Below are 20,369 nucleotides of genomic sequence, written 5' to 3'. Positions count from 1 at the left end.
CTAGTGCTTATTTCGTGAATGGTAACACTTAGCTCATGTCTGATTTGACAGATAATTAGTTTTATCCTTCTGCTGAACGAATATGGTTGTGTATACGCTTGAACAACGCTGGGAAATATTGCAACATTACTTTGAAAATCATGGTAATGTTGCAGAATGTGTGCGAAAATTGCGTACGGATTTTGGAAGAAGAGAAGCACCGTCAGCTCCGTATGTTCGTTATCTTGTGAAAAAAGTGAAAGAAACTGGCATCCTCATCGATAAACCAAAGCGTGAAAAGCCAAAAACAGTGCGTATACCCGAGAATATTGCTGCTGTGGCAGAAAGTGTGCTTGAAGCGCCATCAACATCAATTCACCGTCGTTCTCAACAATTGAACATTTCGGATACATCATTGAGACAAATTTTACATAAAGACCTTGGTATGATGCCATACAAAGTCCAATTGGTTCAGGAGTTGAAGCCAACTGACCATCCAATGGGTTTTCGCTTTGCCAAAAAATCATCTTTTCAGATGAAGCTCATTTTGATCTTGACGGGTATGTAAACAAGCAAAATTGTCGCATTTGGGGCACAGAAAACCCGCACGCATACATTGAAAAGCCGATGCACCCAAAACGAGTCACTGTTTGGTGCGGATTTTGGTATAGAGGCATAATTGGGCCATTTTTTTTCCGAAAATGAGCAAGGAGTGGCCGTTACAGTCAATGGCGATCCTTATCAGCCATGTTGACCGAATTTTTGTTCACAAAAATTAAAGAGGAGGATATTGGCAACATTTGGTTTCAACAGGACGGCGCTACCTGCCACACAGCCGAAGCTACACTTGATGTTTTGCGCCCTGTTTTTGAAGATCACATTATCAGCCGCAGAGCTGATGTCGTTTGGCCACCTCGGTGCTGCGATTTGACACCGTTGGACTATTATTTGTGGGGTGCCCTCAAAGATAAGTGTTACGCCGACAAGCCAGAGACAATTGACGCTTTAAAGGACAATATTCGTGAAGCCATTGGTGAAATACAGCTGCACACAATCGATAATGTGCTGTAAAATTGGACCGATCGTGTAAGCTACTGCATGGCCAGCTGAGGCAGCCATTTGAATGAAATTATTTTCCACTATTAACCGGAAGGATTGTACTTTCAAATAAATAAAGACATTTGAGAAAATATTCAGTAGTTTTTTTTATAGCATTTTCAAAAAAAAAAAGTTATTTGGCGGACCCGTTATATGACGACACTTGTTTTTGAGATAAAAACTTAAATTTGTAAAAAATTTGTTAAATTTAATCATTCCTGACATTATTTTTCTTAAAATGACATAAACCACAAACTGACAAAAACATCATCCTTAAAATGGCATGAATAAAAACACTATCTCTTGAAATCGCATGAACAAACTGACAAAAACACTACCCTTTTGAAAAAATAAATGTAAATCACAAACAAACTAGAACAATAATTTTTCAACAAAATAACTAGAAAATTTTATCTCTAACCTTTTTGGTGCCGTTTCATTATTTGATACAACGCGAAGTATGCTTCCATTGAAGTCTTGTTCATTTTTCTGTTGAATAGCATTTTGACATTCACCTTCTGAGGCAAACTCAACAAAGCTTAAAAAAAATTATTATTTTAAACACTTCTTATTTGGTGTAGTTAAGGCAGTTTATAAATTATTGGAATTCTTTTATTTGGAATTAGCATGATTTTGTTAGCATAAAATGTCCAAACAAGAGCTTAGATGCTATAATTTTTTTTGCTTTAAGTTTTTGTTTAAAAAAACTTTTCTCTTTTTTATATAATTTTTATATTAGTTCATAATTGTTATTTTTTTAACATAACTTCTTTCATATTTAAATATTTTCTTACAATTTTCTTGAGTAGCGTAAGTATTTACGCTATTTGAGAAAGAAGTTATGTTATACTTTTATAATTTACAGCTTTTGTTATAATTAAAAATCAGTTAAAAAAATGTTAATTGTAATGAGCAAGTAACGTATTTATTATGATATTATTTTTAATAATTGTTCTCACTTAACATGATACTTAAAAAAATAAAAGTAAAAACGCAAATATTACAATATTTAAACCACTTTAATTAGTTTTAGAAAACTATTTGAAAACACGTGTTGTTGTAAAAAACTGTAAAACCAAAACAAAAAACTAACTGCAAAGTTTTGACAATTTTGAAAAGGAGCTTGTGTTAATGTTAAACGACTTTGTGACGCTGTTTTATACAGTTTTATAACATAAATAAAACACAATTAAAATAAAACAAAGTAAATAAATAGAATTAATAAATAGAAATATTAAAATCACTTTTTTTTCATTCACACATTTGAAATGAGTAAGATCAAACAAAAAAAGGCATTAAATACCACATTTTTTGTAATTTATCGTTTCTTGATCTAGCGAACCATTAAAAGTTTAAATATAATTAATTTTTTCATTCAAATGGTTTTTAAGTTGATGTTTTCATTCAATTTTTTCATTCAAATTGTTTTGCAATCAAATTGAAAGAAAATATTTTGGTCTAATAAATCGAATTATATTTCCTTAAGTTTAAATACATGCTTAAATCATTTTTTTTTAGAAAAAAATCTTTTAAACAAAAGTTAAATAATGAATTTTTTTTTAAACTTTAATTTTTTATAGTTTAATTTTTGGTTTAAAGTTTGCAATAATTACTGGCTTTATGTTTGCAATAGAATTCCACTTTAAAAAATATTTTCAAGAAACAAAAAATAATTAACAATTTAAAATGTTTAAAATTTAAATAAAACTTTCTTCCTCACTTGCACTGTTTTAAATCTGTTATTGCTACTGTAGCTAGAGATACTGTTAACTTTCAGGAATGATCCTTGCTATGCCATTGTGTATTACGGAAGCCATTGCAATTAAATTATTGAGCATTAAAAATATTTTAAATTTTTCCAATTTTTTTTAATTTCAAATTTCAATCACAAAATTATTTGAATTTTAGCAGACTGAAATGTTTTGTTTGAATAAACTTCTTTTTAAAAGAAAATTCCTAAAAACAACATATTCATAGAAAATGTTTAATCTTGATTGCGTTTTAAAATGAAAATTCAAAAAAAAGGTATTGTGTTTTTCATATTCTATTCAAGATTTCTTGTTATAATAATTTTTAGTTAGAACCTTATATTATGTGTAAACAACATATAAAATGCAAATAGTAACATTTGTATGGCTAACTTTAGCGAGTCTTTGAGTATATTAGATAAATTTAATAGTCGAGTAACAGTAAGTTACGGTAGTAACTTAACTGGTTGTTTTGACTTAGTTTAAAGGTAAATTTACTGCAACGTACTTTATCCATTCAGTCAAACTAAATATAACTTTGAAATATTATTAGCTTCCACGCAGAGAATTAAAGTACTTTAAATTCAAAAACACTTTATGTTGAATAGAAACCTATGTGCAAGAGAGCAAATGATCATACTTATATTCAAAAGATAAAAGAAAAAAATGACCCCTAATAAAAAACTTAGACAAAAATAAAATTTAAAAAAAAAAAGGAAAAAAAATCGAACCGCTAAAATATTTTTTTTTAAAAAAAAAGCAACTAATTGCGAAAGTCTGAAAAGCTAGCTCGATACGCTTGATTTGAGCCCTGTCAAGTATAAAACAGAAAAGAATGAAGATTCAACAGTTAAACTTAATTCAATTATTAAAACTACTTCAGTGAAACGGAAAAGATTTCAATTAATCTCGGAATTAGGAAAAAATGAGGTCAGCAATAATTTGCTGACCTTAAACTGTTAGAGATTGGCAAAAAAAAAAATTGACCAAAAGGGGTTACCATAAAACAAAGAACCGAGGTCTGCAAATTCTGACCCTAATTTTAAAGACTGATTAATGAATAGATTTGAATCAAACTTTTTATAGTGATGGTTATATAACAGTACTACTCATTAACAAAATTGACTACTCTACTAATTCAATGATTTAACTAGACCTTGATATTTAATTGACTCTAATGCTTGTTTTGGCTTTAAACTTAATAGTGTATATGTTTTTGTTTGAGTGTTTATATTTGCTAATAACAGAAAGAAAACTGATTGGACGATAATTTGAGGGGTCAGAATGTTAACAAGAGTTTTTGAAAATTGGAACCATAAATGCCATTTTTCAGCAGGCAGTAAAACAAGACTCAGTCAAGCACTTATTAAATAGTTCAGAGAAAATTAAAGAGAGTTCTGGAGAACAATTTTGTAAAAATGTGACAGGAATGTTGTCTGGACCACAAGCCATAGAAGAGTTTAATCGAAATATGCCTTTAGCAACGGAAGCTGGAGTGATTTGAATGTCTAACAATGGGTTAACCTGTTTAATTGGAATGGAAGGAAGAAAATGGCCATAAGATTCAAGAGTCGAATTAGAAAAAAAGTTCTTTGCAAATAGCTCAGCCTTATCATTGGGAGAGGTAATAAGATCAGTCCCATGAATGAGAGATGGAATGTTAGACCTTCCTTTGTTAACAACAGTGTTGAAAATTTTCTAAAAGTCTCTAGAGCTTAACTTCTGAAATAAGATACGATATAGTGAACTGAGAATAATGGAGCTTGGGATCTGAAAGTACCTTTATATATCAATTTCTTGCAATAATAAATAGCTGTTTGTTCTCAAGAGAGTTGTTCTTTTGAAAAAGATCAAAAAAATGATTACAATTAGATATAGCAGCTGCACAAGCGGGTGAAAACCATTAAATAGAAAGAGGCTTGACTTGGAACCGTTGAGAAGGAATAAAAGCATCCATTCCTGCCTGAATCCAGAAGGGTACATGAGGCGCATTTTTCAGCTGAAAGGGAAAAGACATCAGCCCATAATACTTAAATCATAATTAATCAAAGTTTAATTCTTTTTGCTAATGATAATATGATTATTTTTGGTTTTTAACTATACAAATGAAATGAAATATTTTTAAAAATTGTAAGTTACTTCTAATTATTAATAAATTACTCAAAAATTGTTTTCTTTTTATTACAAACTGGTCAAACTTTACCCTTACCAAAGAGTTATAACCTTACCCAAGAGTTGTTGTCTTTCCATCACGAACTGGTAAAATTTTTACATTTCTTACGTCTCCAGCAGATGAAAAAAAAGCTTTCAAATCACTCTAAATTGAAATAAAAATTTATCACAAACAATAATTAATAATAATAAATAAACTATAAAACAACTGTAATTAAACTAAATGTTTATATTTATTTTAAAGCAACATAAAAGTAATTAAAAAAAAGGGAAAAACTAAGAGAAAAAACTATATAAACATCCACTGATAAAATTGTAAATATGATATTTGATACCACAAGCCCAATACTGACCAAATACTTAGAATATACTTCAGGCCTCGTTTTATATAAAAACATTTATGCACATTAGCTTAAAATTATCATTAATTAAAAAACATTTATCACATTAGCTGTAATTTTGTTGTCATAAAATTATTATTTTTTATTTATATGCGGGCATTACCTTTTTTTAAACTACCGAAATAAAATAAATTATTATAAAATAAGTTTAATTTACTAACAAAGAAAAACAAAAGTGTTATTTTGTAAATATACATACTGTGGAATGTCTATTTTGTATGAATTTTTTTTTATATTAAATAAATTTAATATTACATTTTTTATTATCATTAAACATAAATTAGTTTCTTTCTTTTCTCTTTATCCTATAATATATTAATAATGAATATAATGCTGTGGTTACCCAATTGTGAGTGTTTGACACAAGACATGGTAGCCATTACACCCAAGTTAATAAAAGAGAGAGTCCCAGCGCTTTTTTTTGAAGAAAATGTGAACAATGATGCAAATGTCTAACTTATGTAAACTTAAAATTATGTAATATTAAAAATTATGTCAAGTTTTACAGTGTTGCTGCTACTTACTTTTACTTGAAACTTGCATTGCAGCAACATCCTTAATTTTGATTTATAGCATTTATTTGCCAATTTTTTTCTTTATTAAATAGTGTTAAAACTTTTATTGGACAATACGCCATAGTAGGCAAAATGGTTAGTTTGTCAAATTTCTGAACTGATTCAATGTGATTTAAATCCTCCTCAGGCTTGCAAAAATATTTTTTTCAAACTTTTTCAATTTGTTAAGATATCAACTTTTTTAAGTTCTGTAGTTATTATATACATAACCATAAATAAAGATGACACAATGAAAGGGAGAAAATTTTTTAAAAAGCTTATTTGCCATTTTATAAAGTCTTCTGTCTATAAAATAGTGTTAAAACTTTTATCAGACAATACACCTTTAATACAAAATGCAAATATAAAAACACCTATGAAAATACAAAATAAAACACTTTTGAAGTTTTATAAATATTATATATATAACATATATAAAGATATTATATACTATAACAAACAAAAGGGAGAGAATTTTTAAAAAAAGCCTTAAATTTCTAAAAACATCAAAACACTAGTAGGAATTTATTGCACTACAATAAAAATACTTAAATTATAATTTCTTATTTATGTAAACAATTTCCATAAGTTTTTAAACATTTTAAACTCAGTTCTATTTGCAGATCACATAAGTACAATAAAAAATAAAATTTTTTGGCTTCAATCAAAACTGCTTAAAAAACGTATATTTTTATCTTATACATAGTTATATAAACTATGCAAATATTAAAAAACTTAAAATTGTGGCTTTGCAAATAATAATTTTTCACTTTTAAAAAGTTGAACAAAAATAAAAAATATTACAAACAAAAAATATTACTTGTTGCAACAAAAAAAAAAACTCAAGTTAATAACTTTACCAGCACTTTTTTTTGTGACAAACAAAGATTTAAGTTTCCATAAAATATATACTGTTGCACTTTCACTTGTCTTACAACAAAAAAGTTATAAGTACGCTTTATAAACATTTTTGATGCAGTGTTATAACATGTTTACAAGGAATTTAAATAACTTTTTTAATCAAAATTTGTTATAAGTTATAAAGAAATTTCTGTTTTCACTTTTTTGATATCGCACAATCTGCTAATTATATAAAGCTGATGTAACTATTATAAAATATTATTTTTATAATTTTTTTTTTTTTTTAAAATCAAACTATTTTTAATATAAACAAAGACATTGCATGAGTTATATTGCTTTAACAAGTAACAAGTATATATTGTCCCTATATGAAAACGTCTAAGTAATGCATACGCATTACACTTTTATGAATAACTTTTTTTATTATATAATTATATTTATTTGTTCAGAATTATACACACATTTAGCTTATTTGGATGAGGCGTTTACTTCATATACAGAATATCTGCAATTCGAACACTACCTCTTCTAAAATTATTTTTGCTTTTAATTTCCCATCCCTTTTAGTCTATTATGTTATTGGTGAAATATACGTAAACAATTATTAACAATTATTACTAATTATTATTATTAATTGTTCACCAATAAACATAGTAGACCAAATAGAAGGGGTAGGTAGAACTGAGCACACAGAGCCGAATGTTAAAAAGCAAAAAGTATCCAAAATTACAAAGCGCTAAAAGATTGAGGATAAAGAACATACAGGAACAGAAAGGTAATACAAAACAATTAAGGCCATGTGGAAAATGTGTAGACAGCATGGCCTAATTGACTATATATACTATATATACATATGCGAGCCTTACTTAGAAAGTACGCTGAAAGGTTTAAATGGTATAAAAAATCTGAATGTGAAGAGGTGCGTATCATTTATAAACAAACAGCAAAAAGATTTTTTATATACGAAAAAGAAAAGATAAATGGTTACAAAGCAAATATATGAACAGCAGTGTTTAATAGTAAAACAATTAAAAAAAGACAGACAGTAGTGGGTTTCAAACCAAAGATATTCCGTATATGAAGTAAACACCTTATCCAAATAAGCTAAACGTGCGTATACATCAGAGCAAATAAATATATTTATACAATTAAAAAAGTTATGCATAAAAGTGCAATAAAAATAGGAAAACTTATTCTTTTTAATGTTGACTCAAAACTATTTCTTTTTTTTTGCTTTACCTTATCCAATTTTGTTGCCGAAAATAAAAACCACTCTGAACTTTTTTTTTAAACATCTTTGCTTCCAACAAGGCTGCAAGTAACAACTAATTATAGTTGGAAGTTACTGGAAGAGAAAAGATGAAGATCACAGAGCAAGATAACGATTGACAGACAACTTAAAAGATTGCATATTATATGAATCAGGAAAGAAACATTACCAGATGGTAATTTTGTAACAGATTTGATATATGGGTTCCAAGAAAGATTGGAAATAAGAGTTAATTCTAGAAGATGAAGGCTAGATGACTTATTGTGTACATTACTGTTCATAAATACAGGAAGATCTAAATTATTGCGATAACAATTGGCTGAAAAAATTGGGTTTTATCTGAATTTAAGTTCACCAGCCACTGTGAGCCCCATGCTGTAGCAGAAGTGAGATCCTTTTCAAAACCAAGAAAAACAAATGTTGTTGTTTTACTCAAAGCTTGCTGTCTCCATGTTAGCCAATCTCTCAAAGTCTTTAAAATATAGGTCGCAATCTACAGACTTTATAATTTATTCAAGTGCGTTTAATTCCAAAGAGTTTCAGTAAATTACATCATTGTTGAATTTGGATAAGAAATCTGAAAATTCTTTTTTTTTTTAATCAAATTATAGAATTTTTTTTATTCATTATTATAGATTACTAAAGAATTTGTTTAGTTACTTTTTTATATAAAAGTTTTTTTTTCATCATAAATTACTGTAGAATTTCTTCGACTGTAGTTATTTTATTTTCTAAATTTTGCAAAGTTCGCATTAAAAATATAAATAAAATATTTCAGATATTTTAAGCTTGTCTATAGCTATAAACTATTTTTTGTGTTTATTGTTATTAAATGATTATTATTCTAATTAAGATTCTGTTAAAAAAACTATTTTATATTATTTAACACTACCGCAAGCTGCTGACAACAGCTTTTGATTTTTTCAAATTTTGATCGCAAGCCTCCGGTCAAGTATGCTTAACAATTTATCTTGTTTTGTAGATAAATTTTCACTCTAGACACATATAATCTGTTTGTTCTAAAGATTTAATTAATTCTCTACATAATCAAGAACAAATAAGAGCCATATTGTGTTATTATAAAAATTATCACTTGACAAAAACCCTTGAAATCCTTTATAAAAAAACTTTAAATCTAGTTCCAAAATAAAGCAGCATTAACACTGTAAAATTTAACTTGTAGAAGTGTATAAGTATATAGCTAAGTAATTAAAAATGCCATTTTTTTATCTCGAAAAATCTTTTTATTTATTAAATGAGTTTTGTTTTGGACTTAATATTTTAATTACTAATTATAAAACAATGGTTTTAAGCACTTTGCATATCTTATTGTTTAATGATGCGTGTTTAAAACTTATTTAATTAAAAAGTTCATTTATTTAGCTTTTTATTGATATATAGTCTGTTATGCTTTTAAAGAGATTTACTATTCGAATTTTAATTAGTTGTCAATAATATGCCATCCAAATTTTATTCAAAAAAATGTGTGGTCGCAGCATAAAGATTTTTGTAAAAACGGCTGGTAGCAAAAGAGTTAACCTTAAGAAAGTTTAATTAACAGCATTTATTTGCTAAACTTTTCATCGGGTACAAGTATTTTCGAAATTAATAATAAATAAAAAATAATATAAAATAAGCAAAACAAGTTTTGCTTATTTTATATTATTTTTCAGATTGAACAATTATTGGTCAAGATTGCAAAAAAATGTAGCATTATCAAGTAAATTTTAAAATTGAAATTGTTTAATGAAAAACTTTTTATTGTCAATTTTGGTAGTCTTTTGATTAGTAATTTTAAGAGACGACATAAATTGGGAAGTATTAAATATAATATGTTTTTCAATGCGCGCTGCAACACGTCGACAATTTTAATCGCGATCTGTCTTGAATTATTGCCATAAATCATTAATTATTGTTTTAATTAATAAAAAGTCATTTACTAAAACTTTAAATTAAATTTAAATTTAAATAAAAACTTAAATTTACTAAAAAATTTTAAAAAAACACTTTGGAATTAAACGCGCTTGAATAAAGTCTGTAGATTGTGGCGCATATTTTAAAGACTTTGAGAGATTGGCTAACATGGAGACGGTGAGCTTTGAGTAAAACAATAAAGTTTTTTTTTCTTGGTATACATTTATTATTTTGTTTTACTTTAAAAATTCTGCCCAAACATTTTTTTATCATTCTCTTTAAAATGAACACAACTTGTCTCTGCACTTTAGGATCCCTTAAAATTAATTTTCAATATTAATGCCAAAAAAAAACAATTTGATCAAAAATCTTTTGATATTAATCCATTTTTCTAGCAACTTTTTTTTATACTATTCTGCTTACCCTTGTTACTTACCAGTTACCTTTTACCTGGTAATACCAGCGAGCATAAGAATATTTATACAACTTTTGATTGCTATAAAAGTTTTTTACTTATTTTCATATCTATCATTAATGTATTTAATTATTTAATTAATTTAAATTTAACATTATTAAATTAACATTATTAAATTTAACATTATTAAATTAAAATAAATTTAACATTAATTATCTTCATATCTATCATTAATGTATTTTTTTATTATTAAATAGAATTCATATTTCTATTCAATAATAAAAAAATAAATTAATACTTAAAAAAAGTTAATTTGAATGATTGATTTTTTCACTTGAAAAATGCTAATATTTTAAACTCAAAGCAAAGATCATAATAATAATTTATAATACTGATAAAAATATATAATTCAATACTAATTTGATAAAAATATTTAATTTTATTCTGATAAAAATATATATAATTTAATTTTGATTTAAAATATATATAATTTAATTCTGAATAATAAATATTCTTAATTTTATTAAAATTAAAGCTAATGCTCAAGCAATATTTTAACATAACTGTCTAATTTATTTAAAAATATTACTAAATATTCTTTAGTAATGAAACAAAATGTTCTATAATTTGATAGAAAAAAAAAATTTTTTTTAGATTTCTTATCGAAATTCTTCAATGTCATACTAAAACTCTTTGGAATTAAATGTGCTTGAATAAATAAGGGTTGAATTAAGCAATCGCGATTTGAAAAATCTGGAAGTAAGAACACTCTGCATTATACTCTATACCAACACTCACTAACTTATACTTTATACTAACACTCACTAACTGCAGTATAAAAGTAATAACACTATAATAGTGTTATTTCTTTTATAACACACTTATAACTTTTATAATTTATTGTTTGTTTAAGCAACAAAGTAATCCCAAATTTTAATTAAAGTAGAAAAGCATCTAGAAATAGAGTGGATATTTAAATAATACTAAATACCTTGAGAGCTTAAACAAATGTTACTAATGGTCCATAAAAACACGCGTTAATTTTAAAATCAACAAATAAAAAATTTTGATTGGTTGATTTTAAAATTTAGATGCATTTTTAGGACCATTAGTAACACTTTTTGAAATGATAAACTTCTTATAAAGTACATATTAGTTTAAGTTAGTAAAGTTTTTAATATTATTTGAGTATCTACTCTATTTTTTCTAGATGCTTTTCTACTTCAGTTAAAATTTGGGATTACTTATGTTGTTTGAACAAAGAATGAATCATAGAAGTTATAAGTGCATTATAAAAGTAATAACACTATTATAGTGTTATTACTTTTAAAATGCAGTTAGTGACTAAAGTACTATTACTTTTGTAGTTGTAAGTTTGTCTTTTTTTTTTACAACTTTTTCGCTAACCAAATTTGCACCTAAGAAAAAAAGTACACGGTTTTGCATAAATTTAAATTTTGAAGACCAGATATTTTTCCGATATTGCAAATCGCAATCACGTAATTCAACCCTTGATAAATTATAGTCTGTAGATTGCAACGTATATTTTAAAGACTTAAAGCAACTGGCTAACATGGAGACAGCAAGCTTCAAGTAAAACAACAAAGTTAGTTTTTCTTAGTATACATTTATTATTTTGTTTTACTAAAAAAAATTCAACCCAAACATTTTTTTATCATTCTCTTTGATAAGAACACAACGTGTCTTGGCACTTTGGGATCCCTTTAAATATTTTAAATAAAAGAAATCGTCAAACAAAAAATAAAACACTTTTATATCTCATTTAAATCTTGTTTAGCATTTTCTTATAAATTAAAAACTCTTTAGCAGATATGTATACAAAATTAAATACACAGGAGTTTTAAAATATATTTAAAAATAATTTAAACTTTTTATAGTTATTTTAAAACAAAATAAAAATTATATATCAATAAAAAATCAACCAATAAAAAAGTATAATTTTTTATTGGTTGATTTTTAAATTACTGCGCAAATTTTTTAGACTTTTAGCAAATTTTTTTTTTCCTTTAAAATTTTTATTTATTTATAATCCTTAAATTACCTGGTGTTAAAACAAAAAAATAATTTAAAATATGTATGTTTTAACTGTTATTTATTATTTTTCAGTAGTAAATTTATTGTTTTGTGTTTCATTAATTTTACAATACGATAAATTGACTGTTTCTTAAATAATAGTGTTCATGGTTTTTAATAAACTGAGAATTTGATGACCAGAAATATTTCCAGATATCACAATTAATAATAATAATTATAATTATTCAAAAGCACTCAACATAAGCACATTTTACATAAACTTTGTAATCAAAATAAAAAATCCAAGAAAAAGTGTGTTTACAAAACTTGGGTAATTTTTAATTTCATTAAACTGAAACAAAATTAACCCATTAAACTCTAGTTCAAGCCATAGTCATTGAAATTAAAAACATATTTTAATTATTTTTTTTTATTTTCCAAAATATGGTTTGTTTGTTGACATGTTTTTTCAGAATTTTTATCCAATCAAGTAGCCTACTGACTAAACTTATATCTGTCTTTTAGACATTGCTTCTAAGATGTTGTACAAATAAAATAAATAAAAAAAATTATATTCAATAGTTTGTTGCTGCTTCCTGCAAGAGTATGATGTGATTTAATTTACATGGTATTTATTTTGCTTTAAAAAACTAATGTCTTTTGCTTTAAAAAATTTATATTTTTTAGTTTTTACTATTTTATTTTAGTAAAACTTTTTGTGGAAATTCAAACTATTATAAATCATAATAAAAGCAACAAAAAAAACTATCATTATTAATTGTAATAAATAACAGAAACTTTTGCCCTATTGAAAAACTTACTGAATCAGATCCATCTGGAATATTAAACACTTTAACTTGTGGTCCTCTTCTATTTCCTGTGTTATTATTAATTTCATTTTTTTCATATACAGGCTTCTCTACTGATTGTGGCAGTTTTGAAATAGCAGCTCCTGCTTTTAAGGCTGCAAACATTTTATCTATGCTAATAAGCTATAATAGCAATAAAATTTATAAGAATTATAAACTGAATTAAAAATATAATTGAAAAAGATGTATACTATATAAACACACACACACACACTTGGCAGAGCTGTACTTGATTCAAAGGGGTCTGAGTTTATTTAAAAATTGGCTAATATAAATCATTGTTAAATTACCTGTGATTCGAGTACACCTCTGCCTTATTTTAAATTATCTCCCCATTATCACAGTTTAATGTTCACATTTCCTAGCCTTATGCTCAATGCAACACTTTGTGCAAAATCTTTCACTGATAAAGATTTTTTTATTTGCTATCCAGTAAAAAATTCATTTGATGTTTTTATACAACAATGTATTGTCTAATATTAGATATTTTGACGACTCTAGATTTAGTATTAAACAAAATATGATTTTGCAAGCCTTTTTTACTGTCGAGACTGAAGTTTTCTTCCTTTTTGAAATTGTAAGCTTTCTCTTTAACCCAACAGATTTTGCAGTTTTACTTGTGTATTTATATTTCTTCACCAATCAACTAATAAAGTTTTGCGATTAAAATTGCTTACCAAAGCTCTTGTATGACTCTGCTTAAGCAGAAACCTCCCTAATTTAAATGTCTAGCGGCCATTTTCTAAAATAAAGACTGTGATATTTTAATCTGTTTTTTTTTAAGACTTTATTTGTATAAATATTAGCGTGTATATATTTATATATATTTATACAAACTAAGATTAAGATTTTATTTGTAAACATACTTATTTTAAACATACCAGATTCTCTTTTTACTGTATGTATTACAAACGTTTTTATTTACACAGTTTCAAGACCTTACAAGTTTGGAAATTTAGGATTTTTAACAATTTAAATCAAAGTATTAATAAAAATAAAATACAAACATAACACATTGCCAATTATCGAAATCGAGAAAATTTTTATTCAATTAAACTAAAACAATATTGACTTTAAATTGCATATTTTATTTTCTTTACAACGCAATTACCAAGCAAATAAATTTTATTTTAAGAAAAAATTTAATCAAATAACGAAGATAATATTGCAACGCAGTTCAGAATTCATACCCTACGCAAATTGCCATGCTTTGCAAATTAAGTTACCCACGCTTGAAATTTAAAAAGCTCTATATAAAAACAAGAAGCCGAGTGGAAACTGAAAGTTTGTTTTGTTGTTGTTATTGTTTTTATTAAGAAGAACTTTTTCAATATATAAAAGTTGTAAAAGTTTTTATTAAGTAATAATAGTTTAGAAAAGGTATTCTTTTACATTTTTCCATAACTACAAAATGTATAATTGTGGATAAATAAGGAGTAGAGCTGCGTTAATTGTTATTTTATTTTAATAAATTCTGGCTTTATATAAGATTTTAATGCTTTTAGAAACTTTAGTACAAAAAAATACTTCGTCACCAAACCACTTTCTATTTTAACTTTACCAATACACCCAACCACTTTCAATTTTGAACGGCTTTTGGCAAGTAAACAAAAAAGATCATTGTTTTTTGTATTTATATAAAGTTAGCTTTTTGAATTTGAACCAATCGGATACTTTTTGACATTTATAGTTAAAAAGAACTGGTAAATAACATTATTAGAATATAATTTGGTAATACTTGCAGGCATAATTATTAATAAATTTAAAACCTTATATAAGTCATTTTATAATAAATTATATAAGTTATTTTATAATAAATTATATAAACCTAATATGAGTCATTTTATAATAAATCTTATATAAATCATAAACAAATCGGAACTTTACGGAACACCACAGAATATTCTGCGGTGTTTTCTTGGTTTTTAGAATTGCATTAAAAACACGCTTTTCAAGAATTCCAGCACCGCACTGTGGAAAATAAAGGTCTGTTTTGGATCAAAAGTAAATAACTTTTTTGTTACTAAAGATTAGGTGTTGAAATTTTGCATAAGAGGAATGAGGGTGCTATGCAAAAAATTGCGGTGATTGGAGACTGGGAACAACAAAAACCCCACAACGTTATCGCCCAGCTCCAAAAAGAGGGCAATTAGTCAAATTTGTAATTTTTTTTTTAAATCTTAAACTTAATTTATATTCATCGACAAATTTCAAATTTGATTCAATAATCTTTTGCTAATCGGCTTTTATGACCTCATAAAGTTTACAGCCCCCTCAATTTGAGGGGGTGTAAACTTTATAAGGTCATAAAGCCGAACAACAAGAGATTATTGAATCAAATTTGAAATTCGTCGTTGATTTTAAATTAAGTTTAAAATTGAAAAAAAAAAAAAACTTGGCTCATTGCCTTCCTATTTGGGGCTGGGGGGCTACGTTTTTGGATTTTGTTGTTCCCAGTCTTCAATCACCGCAACTTTTTGGATAGCATCCTCATTCCCCATATATATCAACATACTTAAATATGGAGTTTTATTTATGTTTCAAAGTTGCTTAGCTCAAACATCAAAAAAAGTTGTCTTCGGCCTTGTAGTATATGACGCTTCTTAGGACGTAATTTTTTATAAAAAAAAATTTTAATATAAAATTTGTAAATAAAAATCAAAAAATTCAAATTAGTCATTTTTCATTTTATTTTTAACTAAACATGTTCTTTTTGACTATATGAAAAAACTTTGGAAGTATTCGGAACAGCAAAAAATGCATAAAATGCTTATTTAATTGAAAAATATATTCATATTAAATTTATTTTTATAAAAAAACATTTATACGAGCTTTCGGCTAAACTCTTGACCAAAAATCTTTCCTAAACTTTTTAACTTTCCTTATATTAGGCTATTATTATATTAGGCTCAAACAACATTAAATAAAAAAAACATGAGAAAAGTTACAATGAAAATCGGCAATAACATAAAAAATATAGAAACTTAGCATTGTTGAGCTATATATTATTATTTTCTAATAACTTTTTATAAAGACAAAAATTGTAATTTTTTTTATTTTTTTTTTTGCTTTCGTTAACCAGTCATATATTAAGAATAACTTAATTATATTAATAAGTTATTCTTAAATTTAAGAATAAATTTTAACAGGCTTTGCGTCAAAGATATTTTATAAAATATCATTGACACAAACGGTTAAAATTATAATTGCTTTATTAACTTGATTTTTTAATTGTTGCGTGAAATTAATTAATTTGCATATATTTCAACTCTTACATGAATATTTTCAAAAGTTTATAAAATGCTTATTATAGAAATATTCAGGATTGTTTATTAACAACAATCTTTAAACAGTGAAATTTAATGGAATAAATTATAGGTCAACTTTCAAAAGCTGCATAGTATCTTCATCAAGTTCATAGAAATTTTTTCTGTACGGTTTTCCAATGTTGGTGATGTATGGATCGGAAGTGTACAGAAGAGTATGAAATACGTCCTCATTTGTAGCTAATCTTGAACATTTTCTGGCATGATGAAGGCGAAATTTTTTATAATATTAATTACGGGATTCTTGCGCATCTTTTGAAAGTCGAACAATAGGCAGTACTGTAAAATGTTTTATAATATTTTCTCAGTGAAGTAAAATTTTGTGTACTGAAGACGGCATATAGTACCAGCTTTAATTACTCACATAAATGTAGGCAGTTTCTGTAGCATATGTACCAGAACTTTCAGCATTTATCATAACACCTTAGGAGAGAGCTTGTAGAATTATGTAAAGTCGCTCAATCAAATTTTCATTTATTCCAGTGATTTCTGAAGAGCAGCTTGGATTGTAAAAAAAATCTCCAAGTATTATTACCATCATTGGTATTACCACTTACTTGTTTCGGTTTGTCGATGATTAACCCTAACTGCTCACAAAAACGTTTCTATATCGAGGTCTTCTTTTTTTCTTTTATCATTTTTTTTCTTTACTTTTAGCTGACCATGTTTGGAAAGACAGGTTGAAGGAAATATATAATATGATTTTCATACACCGAATCCAGGCATGTAATGCGGACAGTCCATATTAATACGAACTTTCATTTTCAGGTCGAGCAGATACTTTAGTCAAATCGTTCATTTGTCGTGGAGTAGCTCCACATATTGTACATGTAAACGCATAAGGCGTATCCGTAAATACCTGAGCCACTTTTCCATCTGTCATGGTTAAAAAAAGTTTATGTTTCACTCGTATTCCTTTACAAAATTTGTTAACTTAGATGGCCGTGAAGAGTATATTTGGCTATTTATTTTATCTAAAATAATCAATAATAATACCAATAATAGAATGCATGTCCATCAAAATTAATTCTCAGTAAAAAATTGGCAAAATAACTTACGCAAAACTATTGTTATAAACAGATATAGTCTGAAACCATGATAAAAAGGGTTTTTTGATTTCTGGCTTTTAACACTTTTTTATCTATAATTTTGGAAACCGCACGTATCCGCACCTGATTTTTAATAAATCAATTTTATAGACACCGAAGCTAAAAATCAATTACAAAAATGAAGAACGGGGAAGCGTGGCTGACTACTAAAAACATCGGTGAACTTTAAGATTTTTAATTTTTTATCTCATTTTATAGTGCAGTTAATTATTAGTAAACAAAGCCGTATAATCAAAAATATGAATTTGCTCTAAAATCTTCATAACATGATGCTTTCAAAAATGTATGACACTATACTTATTCATAAAAAGTTATATAGAAAATAACTTTTAAAGCGATGAAGCAAATAAGTCTCAATTGAACATTTACAAAAATATGAAACAGTAGGGCTTCAAAAATTATCTTTTTACATAAAATTAGCTGAATTCTCTTCATTGTAGTAAATATTAACTATTAAACTATTTAAAAAACTAAAGTATAATTTCTGCCGTGAAATTGAAATTTGAGCAAAAACATTTATGGTACGTTTTTGCAGTACTATTTTCCACAGTGCACCGCCCCGTTTTTACGCATATCCAACATAGACAGCCGCTGTGGCGCTAAGGTTTTTTTAATTAAATGAAAATAATTTTTTAAATAAATTATAAAAATTTTAAAAAAAGCAGAATATTCAATTTTTATATCTTGAATCTATTTTTTTAGAATAAAAAAAATACAAAAGCATTACAATAAACTTTTTTTGTATGCATGTCGAAGAAATAAAATTCGTCTGCTGCATTGTTTAAGAAATATGTTTTTCTAAGTTCCTTGTTGTCAATAGTGTTTATATATTTGTATATATGACCTATGAGGTTAATTTCAAGATAGTCTTGAAATAGCTGAATAATGAGGGAACGCACGAACGGAACATGATTGTAGAAGCCAGTAGACTTCTCAAAAAATGGGTTAGCTGGAAACATCTGACATGATAGTCATCTGAAGCACAGTTAAACAAAGTGAACAAGCCGCTTCAAGCCGTTGATTTTAAAGTGGCAAATGAGCTGTATAGTTCTTTATCTATTTTTGGACAGAAGGATATATTAAATTTTGAAAAAATTGAAAAAAAAGCTGTGATATTAGTGGGAACCCAAAAGTACTCTGTTGACTAACAACAAAAAAGAGTGCGCAAACGCCAACAAGAATAATTGTCGTTTATTGAGGAATCAGGCTTCACTGTTGGAGGACTTTTAGCTAAACTTGAAAAGCGAAGGCAAGTTTAAGTTTTACTTCTCTCTCGTTTTAAATTCCTCGTCCGTCTTCTAATAATAGATTTTGTTGCAATCACATTGCACGCCCAAACACTTTTATAAGTTTGCATTTATTTTAAAATTGAATGCCTGCATTTCAACTTCTTCGTTCCCACTTTGATTACAATTGGTACAAGCCAAACCATCTGGATTGACTATTGGTTATTCAATTAATAAAACTTGGATCTACAATTTTCTAAATTTTTCAACTTTAAAAAAGGCTATATGTCTAGAAGTGGACAGAAAAGCCTGTAAGTTCTTGCCATTCAAATTGAAAATGCTTTTCTAAAAGAAATAACCGTTAAAGGTGTGACGGATCATTTTTCTTTAAAAAGCCGCCATAAGATTTAAAAAAAATTCATTTACGTAATAATGTAATAATGAAATCTAGATGAAAATGATGTAATATTTATAAATGTCTATGTTTCGTTTTACACCACTGAATCGTTTTAAATATATGTAAAATACAAAGATCTGATTGTCCCTTGCTTTGTCTTTGGATTAATTTATTATAATCACATTTACTTGTCAGTTTTTGGTCTAATGGAGTATTGAAATATTTATTAATAATAATAATAATGCAGTATGTACTATTTATTAAGTAATGATAATGCAGTATAAAATATTTTTTAAGTAAGATATATAAAAAAATCGTATTGAAGTACTTTTTTTCGGAGGGGGGAAGGATTGAGAGTGGATTAAGAGCCCACAATCGTTTCGCTACGGGGCTAAGATAAGCTAAAGACGGGCCTTTCCAGCATATACTTGTATTAGAACACAAATCTAATTTTTTTTGAAATAAAAATTGTCTTAAAAAGCATAAACAACCAATTGGTAAATCGAGACTAAATCTACTAATCACTAAATCAAGAAAGAAACTTCCTCATATATGATGGCAGATTGATGGCAATTAATGCTGAGTATATTTTATAATATGTATATGTCTAAACTTTCGTTACGCTTTCTAGTTTCCTTAAAAATATTATTTCTTTTATAAGTTTTCTTTTTACTCGTTTTGTCTAACAACGTAGCGTCAACTGGTTGAGATATTATGATGACTCTTGTTGACTATTACATTATTTGCTAAATTGATACTAGCATCCGCAATGTATAACATGGTATAGATTTTTTTCGCTTCTGTTTTTAATGCATGTTTGGGGGATAAGACTAATTTTGAATTGAAATTTATTTTGTGATTATAAGTGAACAGGTTGACTAAAAATTTTAGTATGCCAATTAAATTGATATTTCTGCTTTTTCAATTCTTTGCGGCACAGATTGAAGCGTTTGTTAGCAACAAAATTATTTGTTTACGCCAAATCGTGAATATCAA

General features: G+C 26.6%; 1 protein-coding gene across 1 annotated transcript in view; it reads right to left on the bottom strand.

Moving 5' to 3' along the window:
* Window positions 1-14,071, bottom strand: part of LOC100192294 (uncharacterized) — a 39,327-nt gene extending 25,256 nt beyond the window's left edge. The window contains exons 1-3 of the mRNA XM_065801288.1: window positions 13,268-14,071; window positions 5,054-5,142; window positions 1,499-1,615 (exon numbers count right to left, since the gene is read on the bottom strand). Coding sequence (XP_065657360.1) covers window positions 1,499-1,615; window positions 5,054-5,142; window positions 13,268-13,420 — 359 coding nt within the window. The 5' untranslated portion in view covers window positions 13,421-14,071. The remainder of the gene's footprint in view (window positions 1-1,498; window positions 1,616-5,053; window positions 5,143-13,267) is intronic.
* Between the last annotated feature and the right edge of the window lie 6,298 nt (window positions 14,072-20,369).

Source organism: Hydra vulgaris, chromosome 07 (genome assembly GCF_038396675.1).
Source record: "Hydra vulgaris chromosome 07, alternate assembly HydraT2T_AEP".
Classification (NCBI taxonomy): Eukaryota; Metazoa; Cnidaria; class Hydrozoa; order Anthoathecata; family Hydridae; genus Hydra; species Hydra vulgaris.
Note: the sequence above shows the minus strand (reverse complement) of the source record. Positions and strands in the feature narration are given on the sequence as shown.